This window comes from Leucopleurus acutus (assembly GCF_964270905.1).
Source record: "Leucopleurus acutus genome assembly, chromosome: 21".
Classification (NCBI taxonomy): domain Eukaryota; kingdom Metazoa; phylum Chordata; class Mammalia; order Artiodactyla; family Delphinidae; genus Leucopleurus; species Leucopleurus acutus.
This window is the reverse complement of record NC_139163.1, coordinates 30714791-30738461: the sequence shown is the minus strand read 5'-3', so window position 1 is coordinate 30738461 and position 23671 is coordinate 30714791. Positions and strand designations below refer to the sequence as shown.

At 34.1% G+C, this 23671-nt stretch overlaps 2 protein-coding genes across 2 annotated transcripts in view; both read left to right on the top strand.

Annotated features, from left to right (window-relative positions):
- The window catches only part of LOC309977500 (A disintegrin and metallopeptidase domain 3-like), a gene marked incomplete at both ends in the record, with an annotated part of 119142 nt that extends 111699 nt beyond the window's left edge, over positions 1 to 7443 (top strand). Inside the window, 2 exons of the mRNA XM_082863615.1 lie at positions 6459 to 6644; positions 7363 to 7443. Coding sequence (XP_082719741.1) covers positions 6459 to 6644; positions 7363 to 7443 — 267 coding nt within the window. The remainder of the gene's footprint in view (positions 1 to 6458; positions 6645 to 7362) is intronic.
- Positions 7444 to 12696: 5253 nt separating this feature from the next.
- The window catches only part of ADAM2 (ADAM metallopeptidase domain 2), a gene marked incomplete at both ends in the record, with an annotated part of 73484 nt that continues 62509 nt past the window's right edge, over positions 12697 to 23671 (top strand). Inside the window, 2 exons of the mRNA XM_082864000.1 lie at positions 12697 to 12818; positions 16150 to 16228. Of these exons, the coding sequence (XP_082720126.1) occupies positions 12697 to 12818; positions 16150 to 16228 (201 nt within the window). The remainder of the gene's footprint in view (positions 12819 to 16149; positions 16229 to 23671) is intronic.

The window sequence follows — 23671 nt, the reverse complement described above, 5'->3', positions numbered from 1 at the left end:
TGCCTTTTTGATAATAGCCATTCTAAAAGGCATAAGGTGGGCTTCCCTGGTGGCACAGTGGTTGAGAGTCCGCCTGCCGATGCAGGGGACACAGGTTCGTGACCCGGTCCGGCAGGATCCCACATGCCGCGGAGCGGCTGGGCCCGTGAGCCATGGCCACTGAGCCTGCGCGTCCGGAGCCTGTGCTCCGCAACGGGAGAGGCCACAACAGTGAGAGGCCCGCGTACCGCAAGAAAAACAAAAAAAATGAAAGGCATAAGGTGATTCCTCATTCCAGTTTTGATTTACATCATTTCCCTAACAATTAGTGAGGTTGAACATCTGTTTATGTGCCTGTTGGACATCTGTGTATCTTCTTTGGAAAAACAACAATTTATATCCTCTTCCTACTTATTAATCGGTTGTTTTGTGACTTTTGAATTGTATGAGCTGTTTGTATATTTTTGATATTAAGCCATTGTTGGTCTCATTGTTTGCAAATATTTTCTCCCAGACCACATGTTGTCTTTTTGTTTTGTTGATGGTTTCCTTTGCTGTACAAAACATTTTAAGTTTAATTAGATGCCACTTGTTTACTTTTGGTTTTATTTATTTTGCCTTAGGAGACTGATCCCCCCCCCTACAAAAAAAATTGGTACAATTTATGTCAAAGAGTTTTCTGCCTATGTTCCCTTGTAGGAGTTTTATGGCTTCAGTTCTTACATTTAGGTCTTCTATCTTCTCTTCCTTCACAGTATAACTAAGGACTTGTTTTATTCGGTAGCATGTCTTTATCCAGGGGATTTATTTTCAACTATATAAATATGAAAGTAGAAGACTATTTTTCCTTTCTCTGAGTGAGCACTAGAAGTCCAGCTTCTGGTTCCTACATCTTGCCTTAAAACCTGGTGGTTAGGGCTTCCCTGGTGGCGCAGTGGTTGAGAGTCCGCTAGCCGATGCAGGGGACGCAGGTTCGTGCCCCAGTCCGGGAAGATCCCACATGCCGCGGAGCGGCTGGGCCCGTGAGCCATGGCCGCTGAGCCTGCACGTCCGGAGCCTGTGCTCCGCAATGGGAGAGGCCACAACAGTGAGAGGCCCGCATACCGCAAAAAAAAAAAAAAAAAAAAAAAAAAAAAAAAAAAAACCTGGTGGTTAGCCAGATATCATCTCTCATGTTCTGATTTGTCTTTAACCTTCTTTCAAATTCTGATACTGGGATTTTCCCTTTTTTTCAAGCTTAGCTCTTATAGGATAACAGGACAGGGTAACTACTAACCCATTTTTCCATGGTGCTAGATAATATTCCATGTTTTCATTCACACACATGCACACACATACACACAATATTTTTCTTTTAGGTATAAATTAAATTTTACTCACTATAAATTTTTATTGAGATAGAAAAATTATAGAAGTTCTAAGAGTTCTAAGAATTTAGCTTGTAATGATTAAAAAGATGAGAAAAGTATCATTTTATTTATCAAGGTTAAATCATATGAAATGCCACTCTATACTACCCCCAATTTTTTTTTTTTTTTTTGGTAATATCTCACTCTAAATTTCTTTACCATGGCCTTGCCTATATTTAGAACTTCCGTCTTGTCATTCCTTCACTTCACTCATTGTACTACAGGCTTTGAACAGGTTCCCATACAAGTTCCCTACTGCTATTCAAAATGCTAGATCATTTCCCACACTTTCTATCTCAGCCTAAACATCAATTCCACAAATAGGTTTTTCTAACTATCTTATCTATATGGTTACACCCCTCCTCAAAATTCTCTATTCGAGCACTCCATTTCTTCAGAGCACTTTTCACGACCTCTTTATATGTGGGAAGTTTGTCATTAATTTCCTATTAATTTTCTTTCTCCTCTTCTGTAATATAAGCTCCAAGTGTGGACACAGTCCCTTTCTTTCACATATGCCACCATATTGTTTTCTTCTTCTTTTTTTTTTTTTTTTGGCTGCACCATGCAGCATGTGGAGTCTTAGTTCCCCAAGAGGGATTGAACCTGCAGTGGAAGCATTGAATCTTAACCACTGGGCCACCAGGGAAGTCCCCAGTATGCCACTATATTCTTATTTTCTATTGTAGTGCCTGACACGTATGTATATTGAATTAGTTTTGCAAATTGAATGATTTGATTTAATAAGAAAGTTAAATAAATGTGTTTTATATTGATTGCATCAGAAATACTAAGTGTGTTTAAGGGTATGGAATTTGGGCATGCCAAATTTTTCACCAGAGAACATTGGTAGTTTAATTACTTTTTTCCATTGTTTTATGCTTCTTAATCAATTAACTAGTATGGATATTTGTATCAAAGATTTATCAAAATAAAGTGTAATATGTGCTCAACATAAAGTACTAAAGTATAAAATTTTATAGGATCAAAACTGTTTTAATTCATTACTTGCTTTTGTTTTCTTCTTACATAATGGTGTTCTCTTCAATCTTCTTTATTTTAGTATCCAGGTGAAATAACATTGGAGGGATTTTTAGTTATTATAGCTCAATTATTTGGCCTTAAGTTAAGATTAACATATGATGACATCCACAAGTGTTCCTGTCCAAGAGCTACATGCATAATGAATCATGAAGCAGTGTAAGCCTTGTTTTTCTTTTGAATTAATTTCACACATACGTTTGTGAGGTTGTTTACAAGACATGGTGAATTTCTTATTCTTTATATTCAGTTCCACATCAAAAGTTGGAAAGGTATGTTGTGCCTGAAGAGATATCACAGATTTGTCCAAATGATACAAGACTCCAGAAGGTGGTAAGTCTCATGATAATGAAATATTTGCTCAAGGGAATTAGAGGGAAAATTTAAATATTTATGAAGACTATGAAATATTTTATAAATAATACTACTTTTGTTTTTGTTGTTGTAGTATCTATTGCCAAGGCAAAGATGTCTAAAATCTTGCTTAAAAATATAACAAAGAACTGGCAGCTTTGACTATTATTTTGATAGAAATAAAAAGGAGGAAAGATTTGAAGAGGAAAAAGAATTGCCCTCATTTGCAGAAATTATGATTAACTACCTACTTAAATCAACAGAATCAGTATACAATTAGAACAACAACATTATCATCAGGATGATCAGTCTTGGAAAACACTAGTATCTGTATATCAGCACTAAGAAAATGGATGCCTATTATAAAATTTCTAATTTTTCCGGAAGAGATCTATAAGTTCAGTAAAATCCCAATCTATATTTTAGATTATTTTTTAAGGAACTTGATAAACTCTATGGGAAGTGATAAAATGAAGATGGTAAACATAGACAACCTTTTGGGGATTATGAGGTGCAATTAATGTCAAAGAAGGGATTTTATTTTGGGGAGACACTACATATTGTCTACCGACTTTTAGAAATAAAGAAAGGGGGGAAAGATGATGATGTTGGATATAATGAAGACTTAAGAGCAAAATCATGGAATAAACTAGAGAGGAGAGGATCTGGTACGTAAAAAAAGGGACTGGCTTTTATCAGAGCTGGGCATATTCAATTATTGTGATAGAATGTTTGGAGGGTAAATAGATAGATATGAAGGTAGTTGAATAGCTGTGAGACAGGCTGGGACCTGGGACCCTTTGCTGCAGTGCTGCAGTGCTTCCACTTGGACAAATCTCTCTTCGAGCAATAAAATACAAAGAAGCTGTATGGGACTGAAAATAACTGCGTGCATGCTGAGTTGGGACAAATTCTGGACAAAAGATACAAAAAGACCCCAAAAAAGAAACACCCAACTGCCGCTTTTGAAGAGCCTGGAGCAAAAGCAGGGTACTGTGCATGACCCCTGCACACAACACCACCTAAGGGGTGAGCAAACCACCTAAGCCACCGTTCTGGCCTGACCCCTGGACACACCCCTACCCTCACCCCATATAAGGAACAAGCTTGCCCCCCCATCCCCACCTCAGGGAGCGAGCCAGCAAGGGAAACTGTTGATTGTTTTCACTCCCCCACCGCTGCTTGCAGCAGGGGCCCCAATAAAGCCTTGCCTGAATTTCTTGTCTGGCCTCTGACCAATTTCTATTGATTAAGGAGACCAAGAACCCTGGTTGGTAACAGTTGAAACAGAGACCATCTGGCACACTATTTCAGCAAAGCTGAAACTATTTTCTATTTCATTCTTTACAGAAAATGTTTGCTGTACCCTATTCTATAGCATTTCCAAGAGCTGCTTGTGGGATTTAGTTTTATCTTACAGGAGCAGTAACCAGCTCACAGACTCACATGTGTTGGCATGCTTCCCTTCCCTAACGTCCCATACCAGTGCTTTGGTGGTAGGCAGAATGGACCTTTAAAGATGTCCTCACTCTAATCCCTGGAATTTGTGGACATGTATGTTACATGGTAGAAGGTAAGTTGCAGAAGTAATTAAGGTGATGGACCTTCAAGTAGGGACACTATCCTAGATTATCTGGGTGGGTCCAATCTAATCTCATGAGCCCTTAAAAACAGAGAATATTCTCCAGGTGAAGTCAGAGAGATGTGGCAGAATGCGGCTCAAAAAGACTGGTGCTGGGAAAACTGGACATCTACATGTGAAAGAATGAAATTAGAATATTTCCTCACACCATACACAAAATGGATTAAAGATCTAAAGGTAAGACCCCAAACCTAAAACTCTAAGAAGATAACCTAGGCAGAACACTCTTTGACATAATTTATAGCAGTATTTTATCTTTATCTGTCTCACAAAGCTAAAGCAAAAAGCAAAAATAAACAAATGGGACCTATTTAAACTTAAACACTTTTGCACAGCAACGGAAACCATTGACAAAACTAAAAGACAACCCATGGAATGGGAGAAAATACTTGCAAATGACCAACAGGGGGTTTATATCCAAAACATATAAACAGCACATAGAAATCAATATCAAAAAACAAACAGGCCAGTCAAAAATGGGTCAGAAGACCTGAATTGACATTTTTCCAAAGAAGTCATACAAAATGGCTAACAGGCAAGTGAAAAGATTCTCAACATCGCCAATTATTAGAAAAATGCAACTCAAAAGCCCAATGAGATATCACCTCAAACCTGATAGAATGTAGAATTTAAAAGTCTACAAATAACAAATTTTTGAGGGGACGTGGAGAAAAGGGAACCCTCCTGCACTGTTGGTGGGAATGTAAACTGGTATAGCCACTATGGAAAACAGTATGGAGGTTCCTCAAAAAACTAAAAATAGAACTACCATATGACCCAGTAATCCCACTACTGGGCATATATCCAGAAAAGACGAAAATTAATTTGAAAAGATACATGCACCCCGATGTTCATAGCAGCACTACATACAAGAGCCAGGACATGGAAACAACCCAAGTGTCCATGACAGATGAATGGATAAAGAAGATGCAGCATATATACGCAATGGAATATTACTCAGCCATAAAAAGAATGAAATTCTTCCATTTGCAGCAACATGGATGGACCTAGAGAATATTATGCTTAAATAAAAAGTTTTAAAAGTAACATAGCCTCAAAATAGAAGAATCAAAAATTGATAGTAATTAAGGAAATAAAATAGCCAAACATGGTTGGTTTTTGGTTATTTTCACTGATCCAAAACTTTTTTTTTAATTGAAGTATGGTTGATTTACAATATTATGTTCGTTCCAAGTGTACAACGTAGTGATTCAATATTTTTATACATTACACTCCATTTAAAGTTATTATGAAATACTGGCTATATTCCCTGTGCTGTACAATATATCCTTGTAGCTTATTTAATTTATACATAGAAGTTTGTACCTCTTAATCCACTACCCCTATCATGCCCCTCCCCCTTTTCTTCACCCCACTGGTAACCACTAGTTTGTTCTCTGTATCTGTGAGTCTGTTTTGTTATACTCATTTGTTTGCTTTATTTTTTAGATTTGAAATATAAGTGAGAACATACAGTATTTGTCTTTCTCTGTCTGACTTATTTCAGCAAACATAATACCATTTGCAACCACATGGATGGACCTGGAAGGTATTATGCCAAATATGTTTTTTAATAGCTCCAACTATAAATGAACAAAATTCTAATCAATAGTAAAATAGAAAAACAGATGGACATATTCAATGTGTGATATACAGCAACAAGAGGGAAAAAAAAAAAAAACTATTGCTACTCACAACATGGATGGATCTCCTAATCATCATGTTAAAAAAACTTAAACATAAAAAGAATACATGGTGATTGGCTCCATTTATATAGGTTCAAAAACGGACAAAAGTAATCTATGGTGTTAGAAGTAGTGATTGTCAGGGGACAATCTGGCAGCTTTAGTGGTTCTATATTTTATTTCTGGATCTGAATCTAGGTGTTAATTACACTGGTTTGTTCAGTAGAATATTGAGCAGTGCCTATATATTATATATTTATACATAAATGTATAACATATGTAGTATAAATATTTATATATATTACATAAAAGTTCACTTAAGTGTAGATGAATCTTCCTGTTCATTAGCTGTTTCTTCAGCCTTGCCTTTCGGAAGTGATTCTGCGCTTTCTTAGCCGGAAAGCGGAGTCACAAGGCGTCAAAGCCTCCTGCATAGATTTAGCGGCCAAGGCCGCCCACGTTGAACGGCGCACAGCAGGCAGCCTCTCGACCCTCCGCTGCTCTCCCAGCCGCCTGCCTCCTGCGGTGTGTGCGGTCAGGAGGGGTCTCCTCGCGCCCCCAACTGCCCTGTAGTCAAGCGTACGGCCGTTATTCGGGCTGCCATCCAGGACGTCCAGCCATGTGGTGCCTTCTGTTTCTGCTTCTGGGGCTCATCGGGCTTCAGACAGACGATAGTAAGTACTAAAACCCTCTTCTGACCTTTAGGGAATGTCAGGTCTCCTTTCTGTTTCCCTCTGAGAGGCTGGATATCCCTTTAAAAGTGTTTTTTTGGTGGGAGTTCCAACTGTGTAAGCCCGAATCCACTCCCACATTGCCACCTTTCCCAATCAAAATCCACTTTGGTTGCGAGGGTCTTTCCCACTCTTCTTGGGACCGTAGTAAAGATGGGAGATGCCGTGGCTTGAGTAGATCCCTTAAGATTAGAGTTTCATATACTGCTCTGCATTTCTGATATCTGGATTCTGTAGTTGTAAGGTCCAAAGGACCTGACTTTATTTGTTCTGAGAGCACTTGGGCCTATTACCTCAGGGTTACCAGAACCTGCCCACAGGGCAATATTTCTAAAGTAGTATACCTGTTTCTCTTTAAAAGATTTGTAATTCTAGAAAGAAGTGGGTATTGAGGTGAGGGTATTTGAAAAGAGTAAAAATGAGGGATGACTTATAGAATATTATGGATTTAGATGAGGAAATAATGAAGGAAGCTATGAGGTGGTGAGTGTTGCCCCTGTAAAACATTTTGCACCTTGCAGATTCAGAAAGACTACGTGTGCAAATTACAGTTCCAGAGAAAATACGGTCAACGTCAAGTGGAGGAGTTGAAACATACGTAATTAAGCCCTAACATTTTTCACAAACTAAAAAGCATGTGACTATTTTGTTCCTAATAAGTAAACCTGGTGTTTTTCATCTCTGCACACTTTCTGAATTTTATATTTATACCCAATTTTTCTTAAATGGAAGAGCCCTTTTGAAAATGAACCAAGATTAACAATGTTTCATAGAAATATGGTGCAGTGATGCTTATTATCAAAGCCCCAAGGCCCATCTTCTAAATCTCTTTCCCTCCAGAGTGTCTGAATAATACCTGACCTGATCCATTTAGAGTCTCTTGTCACTCATTCACCATACAATATTTGGAGGATTTTTAGTAGTTGTTAAGTAAGCCTGTGGCATCCCTATAGGGGATGGCGATCATTTGATTTAATGAAGTGTTGTATGAATAGTTTTTATGTCTTGAATTCTTTTTATGCCATCTTAGTGTATCTTGGTTCAGGTATTAGTTTTCTCTTTTTTATTCTTTGAATTAATTAGAAAGTTTCTTATCTGTTTTACTAATTTCTAGAATCATTTCTAAAGAAGTGAAGTGTTTTTTTAAAACACCGCACCTTAATTTTCTTTTTGATTGGTAGTGAATGTTTAGATAATTTGAATGCAAATATTTCCTTATCAGCTACCTAGTTGTCACACTGATACAGATATCACAAGCTTAAAATTTTCAATATATAAGGGAATGAATATTTATGAAAACTTTAAATCATTTAAATAGAAAAAAAGAGGTGAGACATTTAACAGCATTTTAAGAGTATTTTATTTTTTTAATGGAAAAATCTATGGAATTACTTGGTCATATTAGAAAAGGTACACAGAATCTACTTAGAGGGTAATATCTTCAACCAGGTTTCACCAGATACTATGACAGCAATTCTCATAAGAGAAGTAAAAAAAAAAAAAATCATCTGTCCTCAACTGTCAAATTCATGAGGGAAAAATGTTGACTATTTTGTTAATGTCTCTAACTCCAGTGCCTAGAACAGTGCTGGATACATAATAAAGGATTAATAGTATTTTTTGAACTGGTAAGGCTATTGTACCTACCGACTTAACAAATGCAACAAACATAATATGAAAAGTGTATGTTTATAGTTATTATAATTAATAAAGAATATACCACAAGAGAATATTCAACTTAAAAAGACTAGGAGGTTTTAAAAATAACTGAATGGAACTTCTGTACATGAAAAGTATAGTATGAGAGTAAAATCAATAATTAACAGTAGCCAGAGACAGCTGAAGAAACTAAACAGATGCAACATATAAACAGCTCAAGGAAAAAGAAGAGAGAATTAGAGGCTTAAGTAAAGAGCAATTAGAATTCCTGGAAAATAGAGAAAAAAATCTGGAAAAGAGGTTATATTAAACATAGATGAACTGAGATCAGGTATCACAACACAGAATAAATAAAAATTAGAGTACATTAACACTTTTCAGATTACAAGAGAAGAAAATAATTTATATAATGTACTTCAGCAGTTAGAAATTGAAACTGGGACAAAGAATAACATAAAAGCTGGAATTGATGAAAAAGTATGAATATGTATACCTCAAAACAAAACAAATTGAATATACAATTGTAACTGTAATAAATAAAAGAATATAAAGCATATATACATCTTGGTATAATAGGGAATTAAAATAATTTAAATAAAACTGTTAAAATTTTTGATTGATTAAATTTATCAGAAATTACATATATTTCAAATTGAATTTAAAAAATATATACCACAAGAGAAACACCTAAATCACAAGGGAATAGAAAGGTCTAGCACAAAAATAAGAAAAATTATACAAAGCAAATAGTAAAGTTAGTATAAGCAGCCATATTTTATCAGGCACAAGTTGTCTGTAAGGCAACACAAATAAAAGTATGAAAGATTTTAATGAATGAAATGAATAATACAATGAATAAATGTGTCAACAAATTCAAAAATCCTTGAGGAGATAAGCAATTTCATAGAAAAACAAACTCCTGGGATATAAGGAAAGATGAAAATGCCCAACACTTTAAAAAATTTGAATCTGAATATAAATGTCTCTTTCTCCCTCCTCAAAAGTACAAAAACAACCATTAAAACTAAGTCAAAAGCTAAATTATTTTACAAATAAATACAAGCAAACATTTAAGAAAGACATAATTAAAACTCATAAAAACTCAGCCAGCAAAAAGAAAAAGAGTTAATACTGCTGAATACATAAAGGCAATATTACCTTGACACCAAAAACAAAGAAGGGTAATATAAGAAAGAAAATTTGGGACTGAATTAATTCATGAGTATATGTGGCAAACATAAGAAATATGAGAAAATCTAATATAACAAAGTATTAAGAAATGACCAATGGCTTGTTTGTTTTTTTGTTATTGAGTTGTATGAGTTGTTTGTATATTTTGGAAATTAAGCCCTTTTTGGTCACATCATTTGCAAATATTTGCTCCCAGTTAGTTGGTTGTCTTTCGTTTTGTTTATGGTTTCTTCTGGGGTGCAAAGGCTTAGAAGTTTGATTAGGTCCCATTTGTTTATTTTTACTTTTATTTCTATTGCCTTGGGAGACTGACCTAAGAAAACATTGCTATGTTTTATGTCAGAGAACGTTTTACGTATGTTATCTTCTAAATGTTTTATGGTGTCATGTGTCTTATATCTAAGTCTTTAAGACATTTTGAGTTTATTTTTGTGTATGGTGTGAGGGAGTGTTCTAACTTCATTGATTTACCTGCGGCTGTCAAACTTTCCCAATACCACTTGCCAAAGAGACTATCTTTTATCCATTGTATATTCTTGCCTCCTTTATCGAAGATTAATTGACCATAGGTGTGTAGGTTTATTTCTGGACTTTCTAGCCTGTTCCATTGATCCATATGTCTTTTTTTATGCCAATACCACACTGTTTTGATTACTGTAGATTTGTAGTATTGTCTGAAGTCTGGGAAGTTTATGCCTCCTGCTTTGTTCTTTTTCCTCAGGATTACTTTGGCAATTCTGAGTCTTTTGTGATTCCATATAAATTATAGGGTTATTTGTTCTACTTCTGTGAAAAATGTCATGGGTAATTTGATAGGGGCTGCATTAAATCTGTAGATTACTTTGAATGGTATGGTCATTTTAATAATATTATTCTTCCAATCCAAGAACATGGGATAGCTTTCCATTTCTTTAAATCATCTTTAATTTCCTTTATCAATGTTTTATAGTTCTCAGCATATAAGTTTTCACCTCCTTTGTTAGGTTTATTCTTAAGTACTTTTTTGGATCTGATTTTAAAAGGGTTTTCTTTTTTTTTTTAACATTCCCTTCCTGATATTTCATTGTTAGTGTAAAGAAATGCAAAAGATTTATGTGTGTTAATCTTGTATTCTGCCAGCTTGCTGAATTTGTTTGTCAGTTCTAGTAGTTTTTGTGTAGAGTCTAAATATGGGCAGAAGACTGAAATAGACATTTCTCCAAAGAAGACACACAGATGGCCAACAGGCACATGAAAAGATGCTCGACATTGCTAATTATTAGAGAAATGCAAATCAAAACTGCAATGAGGTATCACCTCATTCCAGTCAAAATGGCCATCATTAAAAAGTCCACAAACAAGAAATGCTGGAGAGGGTATGGGGAAAAGGGAACCCTTCTACACTGTTTGTGGGAATGTATATTGGGGCAGCCACTGTGGAGTAGTATGGAAGTTCCTTAAACAACTAAAAACAGTGTTACCATATGATCCAGCAATCTCATTCCTGGGCATATATCTGGAAAAGACAAAAGCTCTAATCGAAAAGATACCTGCACCCCGGTGTTCAGAGCAGCACTATTTACAATAGCCAAGACAAGGAAGCAACCTAAATGTGCATCAAGAGATGAATGGATAAAGAAGATGCTGTTTATATATACAATGCAATACTACTCAGCCATAAAAACGAATGAAATAATGCCAACTGCAGCAACATGGATGGACCTAGAGGTTATCATACTAAATGACATAAGTCAGACAGACAAAGACAAATATCACATGATATCACTTATCTGTGGAATCTAAAAAATGATACAAATGAACTTATTTGCAAAAGGGAACCAGACTCACAGACATAGAAAACAAAATTATGGTTACCTAGGGGGAAAAGGGGGGTATAAATTAGGAGTTTGAGATTAGCATATACAAACTACTGTATATAAAATAAACAAGAAGGTGTAGCACAGAGAATTACATTCAATATCTTATAATAACCCATAATAAAAGAGAATATGAAACAGAATATACATAGGTATGTATAACTGAATCACTTTGCTGTACACCAGAAACTAACACAGCATTCTAAATCAACTGTACTTCAATTAAAAAAAAGAAAAAAAAAAAGAAAGAAATGGCCAATGGCAAAATGCAATTTACATCTAAATTGTTAAGATGATTGAATCTTAGAATATCAATGAATTGCGTTTTAGAATTATATGGGGAAATGAATATACATATAGCATTAGGAGCAGTAAAACTACTGTTCAAAGTTCAATACCATATATGATAAAATAACCTAGCAATAGAAGAATGTAACTTAACTTTGTTAATCCTATAAAATAAACCTCTTAATCCTATAAAATTTAAATAAACTTTAAACATTTTAAAACTTAAAATAAATTTTAAAGATATAATTTACACTACATAAAAATCAAAGTCTAAATAAATGTAACAAAGGAAAGCAAAACCTCCTCACTGAAGACAACAAAACCAGGTGAGAGGAGGTAAAGATCTATATAAATTGAGTAGATCCTATGCTCATGGATTGGAAGGCCCAATAATGGAAAGAGGTCAAGGCTCCTCAAACTGATCTATAAAGACTAAGTTTTCCATTTGTAGACATTCTTTCTTAATAAAATCCATGAGTATTGCATCCAAACTTGGAACAAATTTTATAAAATCTACAAATATTAAACATTCTGTTTTGTTAATTCTTTGCTATACTATATAAATTTTCTATTTGGTAATTTAGTTATACTCTTCCATGTTAAGCATAAATTTTGCAATGGCCTCAGTTTTAAGCTAACACAATTATTGGATGCAAGTCAACAATATTTCAGGGTCTATCTTATTGCATAAGTGTTAAAATTAATAAGAAACTGTACCAATTATATTCTTCCATCTATCTTTATTATGAAAGCAAATATTTAAATATCTGATTCCATTGGAATAAATTAATATTAAATTATAAATTTTCCTCTTTTTTATTGTATTAGTGTGCTTTAGCATGTTATTATTGTTAATATAAAATGATAGTTTTTCTTTTTAACATTCTTCTCACTTTTCTTTGCTTTTTTAATATACTCTCCTGCCAGGTGTCCTACAACATTGTAATTGAAGGGAAAACGTACACTGTGAACCTAATGCAAAAGTAGGTGAACTACATTATTTTATTACCTGTCTTTGTTCTATTTATAATTATTGTTCATATTTATCCAGAAAGTAACTATTTTGCATTTGTAAATATTTTTAGTTGCTTACTATTTGTCTCCTATTTTATGCTTAAGAAAAACATTTTAAACCTATATAATAAACATCTAGGACCTGAATCCATATGTATGCTCGCATCTTTTTCCTTCCCAGCAACATCAGATTTCTATTTGACTATTTATGTGGTTTCATGGAGGATGAATTTTGATATTTTTCTATTTTTATCACGACATAAATACGACTTGTTTTTGAGTTCTCTTACATTCAACTATATTTGAAAGAGCATAGTGGATTTTTGAGTGGAAAGAACAGTGATTCTTTAAATTAGTTTACATATCAGAATGTATTAAGGACTTAGAATACAACTGTAATTAGCCAAACTCAATCCCATGCCAGCTAAGGAAATTGGGAAAAAAATAAGCACACCATAGTTGGGAATAAAGAAAAATCAAAACAGTAATGGTCGTTTTTAAAATGGGTCCTTTATTAAAAGTTTTGGTCAATTTGTCTCTTTATTATAAATCTTGATAGCTTAAAGATAAGGTCTTTCCATCGTTTTCTTCATCAAGAATGTTCTGGCTTTTCTTACTACTTTTCATTTTCATATATTTTATAATAAACTCTTCCACAAAGATATATCCATAAATATTGATTGTGACTTCATTGAATCTACAGAGTACTTTTGGAGGAATTTTTCCTGTCATTCCCTTTCAATTTTTTATTCAGTCTGGATTTTTTTTACTGAGTCTGAAATTCTTTTAATGCAGTCCAAATTATTATTTTCTTTGTAGCTATTATTCTTTTCATATTTTAAAAAAAATCATTGTCTTCATACAGTCATGAATCCAAGCTGCCATTTTTTTCTAATAGCTTTTATTGTTTTCACTTTCGTGTTCAACTCTAGGGTTCATCCAGAATTGATGTTTGTGTGTTTCATGAGCATGGGGATCAAGATTCAAATATTTTATCGTATTAGCATCCAATGGATCCAACACATGCTATTGGGAAAAAAAATACTTTCCTCATTGCACTGTAATGAAATGTTTGTAATAAATCAAATGACTGTTTATGAGTGGGATATCTTTCTGGACTATTTTATTTTATTTGTTTACTCCTGAGCCCTATTTATCTGAACAGATATCACACTATATTAAATACTGTACTAGGTCTTGTTACTCAGCCTTGTTCAACAATTTTAAGATGTCCTTGTTTTTCTTGATCCTTTAATTTTCCATATAATGTCTGAAGTCACCTTTTTTCTTTGTACCTTTTATTTTATATTCTTTTTCTTTCATAGTCTCCATTTTAATGAATCTATTATTTTATATTATACCATTTTCCCTCAATTAAATTCTTTGTTATACAACTTTTTACTATTCTTTTAGTATTTCTCTAGATTATTGTATTAATCCCTGAATTATTAAATCTAATATACATTATTATTTTACCAGTTATCATACATTGTTAGATCTTCAAATCTTTTAATTTCACTTACCTTCTACCTTTTCATTATTTTTCCTGTATGCTTTTAAACCCCAATTAGATATGACTATTATTTTTTGTATAGTCAATATCCCTTTATAATTAAGCATAAATTTGCACATTCTGTTGCTCTTCATTTTTTCCTGCATTTGTTTCTATCTGCAGTTAAGTTCTATATGTCTCAGGAATTCTCTATATTTCTGTTGTAGATCTGCTTGTTTTTGATTAATTTGTATTCAATGTTAAATATTAACCTTACTCTTAAGAACTTTTTTGCTGGAATAAATTCTAGGATTACCTTTTAAAAATGACTTTTGTCCTTTAAAAGCATTATTCCGATGTCTTCTGGCTTTCCTCGTTTCTATTGACAACTTAAGCTATCAGTCTTATTGCTGTTCTTTGAAGGGAATATCTTCGTTTTCTTCTTGATACTTTGAAGGTTTTATTTTGGTTTTCATCAGTCTTTAAAACTATATTTAGGGGTGATTTTTCTTTGCTTTTATCATTCTCAAATAAAATAGGACTTACTGAGTCTATATCATCAATTTTGAAAAAACTTTGCTCTTATTTTCAGAGATTTTTAAGTTAATCTCCTTGGCTACTCTGTGCAACTTCAAAATTTAGCAGATGATTTTACAGGGAAAGAAGCTATGAATCTGATGCAACTTAAATATTCATATTTTTATTCCAGGACTGCACAGCCACCAAAAGTTCTGCTTGTTTCTAGGCTCCCCAATAATAGCTTTCTCCCTGGTCCAAGCATGGATATTTGACTTCTTTCTTTGCCAAAAAACAGTGCTTGTATATCACTAGCTAAGTCTCTTTATAGGACTTTCAACCCGGAATCTGTGTGTTCCCTGGAGCTCCACCCCACTGTGTATTATTTTCTTTTTTTGTTACAAGAATACAAAAAGTTTTGCTCTGTTTGTCAGTGGTTTGGCTCTTTGACCTTTTGCTTTCACAAATCCAGACTGCCATAGCTGTCACAAATCTTTATACTATACTAATTGGAAAAATGAAAATGAGATACCTACACCCACCCTTTCTCTTTGTAGAGCCTTTTAAGCATATTCTTCCCATATTACAAACAATGTATTTTAATGGGAGATCTCCACCTGATCTGTTGAATTCATTTCATATTAGTTCAATACTTATTGACCATTTGCTGTTTTCCAGATATTCTTCTAAGAGCTTGAGCTGCATTAGTAAACAAAATGGATATGAATTTTATATTGTTTATCAGATGAGACTAATAATAGTATGATAAATAGTGGATTAGGAAGAATGTTAGAAAGTGATAAATGCTTAAGCAAAAATATAGAACAAACTAAGAAGTGTCATTTGGAAATCCTATGCTTTAATAATTGAGAAAGTTGAAAATTTTTATAAACTTGTCAAGAGAAGCCTCAGTGAGATGTGGATATATAAGCAAAGACTTGAAGTAGATGAAACAATGAGCCATGTTGAAGAACATCCTAGAAAGCGGCAACAGCTAGTGCAAATACCCTGAGACAAAAGTTTGCCTCTTGTGTTTAAAAAACAGGAAGGAGGACAGTGTGACAGTAAGGTGAGTGAGGAGAGGTCTGAAGACTAGAATTTTTTGAGCAAAATTAAAACTAAATCCATGTACTCAAAGAATCTCTCCCTCATGCGCGCTCTCTCTCTCTCTCTCTCTCTCTCTCTCTCCTCTCCCTACCTATCTATAATAAGTATAATAAAAGAAATAGCTTTTCATAATAAAATCTAGGAAACAAATTTTCCATTAAATACTTTTTATCTTTATTTTACAGAGTTTTCTTACCTCATAATTTTAGGGTTTATGGTTATAATGGCACAGGAAGTATGAAACCTCTTGAACAACAGTTTCAGGTATGATTTTTATTGTCTGTTTTACCTTTGTTATGTGAGTTTCTGTGACTGTTTTACTTAGGGTCCACATGTCTCTAGAGTATAACAGGCTGGAGTTATGTTTTGTTTTGGCATGAATGTAACCATTTCCTTTGATGATGTGTCTTGAATTAGCTTTGTGACACAGATGATTAACCAAACCACAAATGATAGTGATGCATTTAAGCTATTATTTCATGATGATGCACATGTATGTGTTTATGTACCTGTGGCAAAAGGGTTGAATATGGAGTGAAATACTTAAAATGAAAAAACATGACTTAAATCAGGAAAGCTAAATCTAGGAAGAAAAGGAAAACCCAAAGACTTGTCTGAAGTATGTTCAGGGACCAAATAAATACACATAAATTTCATGCACATTTAGGAATATATTAAATTTTCAACTACTTGGAGCTTCATTTAATAAAGTTTTCCATTTGTTGTAAATATAATAGAGAAATGTGCATAGAATTTCAAGGAATACCCATGCCTGAAATGCTGTTTTGCTTTTTACATTTGCCCTGCCTTACCAATTCCTATATTTTTTTAATTTGCATTCCTGATTTCTGTGTAGTGAATTAACAACTACTTTGAAATTAAAGCATTTTTATAGAGACTAAGCTCTTAACAGGAGAAATAATAGGTATGGTGAGTTCTTTAAATTTTGCCTAACAGAGTAGGCAAATACATGTGAATCATCTATGGAGTTCTCTATACAAATATAAAAATGATGCATACTGTCAAAAAGTTTTATGATATATACATACATGCATATATACATAATATTATAGACATACTTATGTATACACACACAATATATGTGTGTGGGGGGCATTTTTTGTGTGTGAGTGTGGTGAAAAAGAGACGGAGAGAAACAGAGTTAAAACAATGAGACAACGAGATGCACAGGGCCGCAATATCCCGCACCTGCATTTTAAGTAATTCTGCCATACCTAACACCTAACTCTACTTCCTACCTCCCAGGAGGTGATCATGAGAGACAGATGTATAATTCAAAAGAAAAAGCAAAGATGTTTTATTTATAACCTGATGTAATAAGTTATTGAATGCTGGCCTCAAATGCCATGTTTGCCAAAGCTGCAAGCCTATCGTCAGTGTAGGAAAAACCAGGAAAGTTTATTAAATTAGGTTAGAAGCATATAAATCTATTTTTCATAAATTCCACAAATGATTTTCATCCCTAAAAGTTATGTTATCTTACTAACTAAAGATGTATCTACACGAAAACAAAGCAACCAGTTAGACACAGAAAGAGTTTGTTCCTAGTATCTGCAGTTTACTTTATGATCTCTACAGGACAGAGAGATACTCATAATGGTTAAAAAGTAAAATTACCAGATGGCATAACAATCCAAAATGTGTATGCACATAAAAATAGACTTCAAATTATAAGAGGCAGAAATTGACAGAAATGAAAAAAGAAATAGGTAAATTATTATTATTATTGAAGATTTGAACATCTCTCTCAATAATTGATAGGTGAAGTAGAAAGAAACTCAGCAAATACGTTGATGCCTTGAGCAGAACTATCAACTTGATCTCATCAACGTTTGTAGGCGACCACACACAACAGCAACATTCTTACTGTTGCTGAGTTTATACACATTCTTTTTTGAGTGCTAATAGAAGAATGAACAAGATATAATAAAGGAAAATAGTGCAAAAAATGACAATGATAACAATAAGAAAAAAACTGGAGAAAAATTATATAATAATAATAATAGACTTCTGATTCCTCCATCTCAAAATTTTATCCTATGCTGACCTAAAAATGATTTATTTATTAATTTCCAAGTTTTCCAATCAACTTATGTATAAGGTTGATATAATTTACTGGTGGTTCTGAAGAATTAAATACATTATCAATCTGGATAATACAAACCACATTTGGAAGGAAGTAGATGAAATGCAGAGGAAAGGAAGAGGTATTTTTCCTTGATTATATAAAGTATGATTTATACAGATGAACCTGTATATGGGACCACAGTGAAAAAGTACAAATATGATAAGTCAGTGAAATATTTTAAAAATATAAGATACTGTTTTAGTCTATGTCTAAAGATACCATGCAGTAATTTACACATGGAAAGTTTAATGTAAAGAATTATTCATTGTAACAAGGATTAGAGTAAAACAATAAGAAGTAAAGAGAACTCTAAAGGTCATAGGAATATCAGATACAAGAAGCAGCCAGCAATCCCAGGACTGGGATAAAGAAAACAGTGTCCTTGCCCCAGATTTGAGATTGTTAAAAGTGGCACAACCATGGATCTTCAAATAGGACAAGTCACTGTGGTGCTGTACCAAGAGATCTTGCTGTAAAATTTCTCTTTAGAACCCTCTGGAAATCTGTCCTTTGGGTAGCCAGGAAAGCTGTTCATAAGATGTCTCACCAAAGTCACTTTGCTATGGAAGGAGAGCGGCCTAGATGATGGGAGGATACTACTGGCTGATGGGTGCTAGAGACCACCATGCACGGAAGGATCTGGGTACTAGAGAATCTCTAAGCACTGAGGGATCCTGGCTTTGCAGAAAGCTGTACCCTGTGCAGGAGCCTACCAAGCTAGCACACTGGAACCAAATAGCAAAGCTCTCTTCCCATGCTCTCCAGTACCCGTTACTAGCAAAGCTTCAGTGCCACCTGGCAAAGGAAAAAATAATTAAGAGGTTTATATTCATTTGCACAAAGCAGGCAAAAGGTTAATTTGAAGCTCAGTAGCAAAACATCAATAATTGACAGAGCCTACAACTTTGACTACTTAGTTTTCTGTATGCACTCTTTTATACACATTTGAACTCTGTAAAAACAACAAAATCACCCTACATTTCTATTTAGCAAGATTCAGCCAACCTTCTCCCTAGTAAAGATATTCTCATTCTTCCCTCAAAATGATGAGACACACAATCACGAGTCACTGTGTCCATTGCTAGCTCTATTAAGTTCTCCACAAATTTAGTCACGGTCCAACTGAATACTATGTTAACATGAGGTTAAATTAACTTGTAAAGTTAACCTCCAACCACCTGCATGTAAACTAATAACAGGAAGAGGGAAAAAGAAGAAAATGGTTAGCACCTACAAATAAAGATACCTATGCCTATGACAAGATAAGAGAAAAATATTTAAAGCTACTATAGTCTTCATTTCTGTAATAAGTCATGATTGCTATGTATGACTTCTTTTTCCCACTACCTGCTCCCCATTTCCATTGCTCTCAACCAGAACCTAAGCTTGTTACGGATATTTACCTAGCAGAATAGCACAAATCTTCACTCCCAAAGGGTTTGCATCCTTAATCATATTTTATTTTGGTTACTATTATACTCAGGTGGGTTCAAGACACAGCACTTCTTTAAGCAACAAATTTCCCTATTGTGTTCAGAGTCAGTCACTCCAGCCACTGGGTTAGCCTGTTTGTGCAGTGGCAAAAAGGAGCTCGAAATATCCAGTTGCAAGTTTCATCTTCCAAATTAGTGGAATTTTTATTGTGTCCCCAGGTGAACAAATTCCCCACTGGGGGCTAGAAGCTAAAAGTTACTGGGACAGAAAGCAAAATGCTACAAAATGGTTATTAGATATAATGGTGGGAAGAGACACTCCCATTTCAACACCTTACTTCCTGGACCCATGTATTGTGGTTCTCAGAAAACCATGCCATATAATGGTCTTGATTCAAACATAACCCCAGCCTTTCAGAGTAATGTCTCCCAACTATTATGGTAAATGAGTATTCAGTAACCCGGTCTACCTTTCAATTAGGTCAGCTGCTTCCAGATGACAGAGTATATGGTAACACATGTACATAAACCAATTGCTGCCCTTAATTTGCTGAGAAACAAGTTTCTGTATCAGACACAACACTGTGCAGAAGCCATGGCAGTGGATAAGGCATTCTGTGAGTCCACAAGTTCTGGTGCTAGAAAAAGCACCATGGACAGGGAAGGTAGTTTTTGTTTTTCAGGGAATTTAATCCATTTACCTACATCATCTAATGTTGGCATATAATTATTCTTAGCATTCCCTTAATAATCCTTCTATAAGGATGGTAGTAATATCCCACTTTTATTTCTGATTTTAGTAATTTGATTCTTTTCTTTTCATAGTCAATCTAGCTAAATAAAGATTTGTCAATTTTGTTTATCTTTTCGCAGAGCCAGCTTCTGGTTTCATTGATTTGTTCTATTATCTGTTCTTATTAATTTCACTCTAATCTTTATTATTCCCTTTCTTCTGCTTAATCTAGGTTTAATATGTTCTTTTTCCTGTGTTATATGTGGTTGGATAGGATATTACTTTGAGATCTTTCTTCTTTATTAATACATGCTTTTATATATATAAATTTATCAAAAGCACTACTTTAGCTGCATCCCATACATTTTAGTATGGTGTGTCTTCATTTTCATTTTCCTTAAATATCTTCTGGTTTCGTATTTGATTTATTCTTTAATCCATGGTTATTTAGAGATATGATATTTAATTTCTACATCTGTGAGTTTCTCCAAATGTTTTCTGTTAATTATTTCTAAAAAAATGCTTTATTATCAGAAAACATACTTTTATTACTTCTATACTTTTAAACTGAGGCTTTTTTAATGGATTAGCATATGGTCTATCCTGGAAAATATTTTGTGTACACATTAAGAAGAATGCGTATCTTGCTCTTTGGTGGAGCATTTTACAGATGTCTGCTAGGTTTACTTAGTTTATGATCTTTTTTTAAGTCTTATATTCCCTTGCTGATCTTCTGCCTAGTTGTTCCACCGATTGTTGAAAGTGGCAGAGAAGAAGAAAAGAAGCCTTCAACTATAAGTGTTGAGTTCTCTATTTCTCCCTTAGTATCTACCTATTTTTTTATGCACTGTGGTGCTCTGATATTTGGTACCTATGTTTACAGTGTTATATCTTCCTGATGCATTAAACCTTTTATTAGTAGAAAATACTGCTCTTTATTTCTAGTAACATTTTTTTCTTTCAAAGTCTACTTTGTCTGATATAAATATAGTCAATCCAGTTTGCTCGTGGTTGCTATTTACATGATAATCTTTTTTCATTCCTTTAATTTGAGTCTGTCTGTGTCTTTGAACTTAAAGCATGTTGTCTTTCAACAGTTTATAGTAGTCTTTTCACATTGCCTGACAATCTGCCTTTTATTGGATTGTTTAATTCAATCACATTTAATGCTATCATTGATATAGTTGTATTTGCTTTTTACTTTTTGTTTTGTATGTGTCTCATGTGTTTTTGTTCCTCTTTTTTCTCATTTTAGTGGTTTTTTTTCCCTGTTATGTGGATATATTCTACTGAAGAATTTAAATTTCCTTAATGATTTTTCAATATTTTTGAGTTATAGTTTTAGTGATTTCCCTAGGGCTTACCTTACACATTTTAACTTACCAGATGCAGATTTAGATTTATATTACCTTAATTCCAGTGATATGTAGAAACATTGCTCCTATAAAACTCTACTTCCCTCACATTTATGGTATTATTGTTGTACATATTACATCTATTAATGTTACAAACCCAACAGTACATTGTTATAATTACTTTACTATCTGCAATCATTTCCTTAACCCAGTACCTCTTTGTTTCCACTCACCTCCTATATGCTGTTATTGGCAAATATATTTCCTGGCCCCAATAATATGCCCTATTCATATTATTTTACTCAATTGATTTCTAAATCAGCTAAGAGAAAAAAGGGGGAAATACGCATTTATATTATGTTTTTAAATTACATAAAACCTGTATGAACTCTCTTTGGATGTTTATGTGGATTTGAATCACTCTCTGAGATCGCTTACTTTCAACCTGAAGAATTTCTTTAAGTGTTACTTGTAAGGCAGGGCAATTAACAACAAATTCTCAAAGTTTTCATTTATATGGAAATGTCTTTAGTTTGATTTTGTTTCTCATTTTTCTTACTGAATTTTTCATATTTTCTTGTATGGCTATTTATTTATTTTCTCTTAGGACTATTTGTCCTTATGTCCACTTCTGGGGGATTTAAATTGTCATTTACTTATGTTCATCAGTTTCACTAGGGATCAGATCTATAGAGTTCCTCATGATGTCATACCAAAAGTTAACTCTCCATATCTTTATTTTTGAAGAATAATTTTGCTTAATATATAATTCTAAGTGCCAGGGATTTTTTTCTCTCTCAGCATTTTTTTTGTTCATTGTGTCCTGCCTCCTTACATATGTGTGTGTGTGTGTGTGTGTGTGTGTGTGTGTGTGTGTGTGTGTGTGTGTGTATGTAAAGAAGTACCATGATTTACATCATTACTCCTATGAATGTTATGTGTTACTTTTCTCTGGTTTATTTCAAGATGTTCTCTTCATTTTTGGTTTTCAGCAGTTTATTATATGATTGGTTCCTTAGGTCTTGTGGAAATAAATAAAAACCAAGCAAATGAGAATAAACAAAGGTTACTTATTCATAGCAAGGACATCATCCACTGTCACTTGCATTTTGGCAGATACTCAAAGGCAGGCAGAAGAGTGGGAAAGCTTTATAGTGGAAGGAAGGGAAGACCTCAGGTGTGCTCTGATTGAAGGTTGTTGGTGGGGGCTGCTGTAGAAGGCTTAACTATGTGATTGGAGTATTTATTTGGCTTTTCTCTGCTTGGTTCTAAGGTGGAAGCAGGGACAAAAATTAGGGAAGCTGAAAGTTTTTATTTTATTTTTTATATATTTATTTATTTTAAATTTTATTTTATTTATTTATTTATTTTTGGCTGTGTTGGGCCTTTGTTGCTGCGCATGGGCTTTCTCTAGTTGTGTCGAGCTGGGGTTACTCTTTGTTGCGGTGCACAGGCTTCTCATTGAGGTGGCTTCTCTTGTTGTGGAGCACGGGCTTCAGTAGTTGTGGCTTGCAGGCTGTAGAGCTGAGGCTCAGGAGTTGTGGCACATGGGCTTAGTTGCTCCACGGCATGTGGGATCATCCTGGACTAGGGCTCGAACCTGTGTCCCCTGCATTGGCAGGCAGATTCTCAACCACTGCACCACCAGGGAAGAAGCAGCTGATACTTTTTAATCAAGTCCTTGTTATTGGGACTGATTGCTGTATAAGTTATTGGTTAGCTTCCTGGATTGTTACTGGAGATAGCAGCATGACTTCCTACAAAGTCAGCTATTTATTGTCAGTAAAGAGGTTGGTTTCCTGCAGGTCAGAGTTTTATTTTTATATATGGTTTGGCCATTGCCTATTTGTTTATTCATTGTCTCAATCTATAAATGTGGTTTCTCACTAAATTTGGCCATGAATTTTTCAAATACTTTTATACCTATTTTCTCTTTCCATTTTTCTGGACCTCCAATTAAACATATTTTAGATAACATTGTCCCACAGGTTGCTGCAGCCATATTCCATTTTTAAAGCTTGTTTTCTCTCAGGTTTC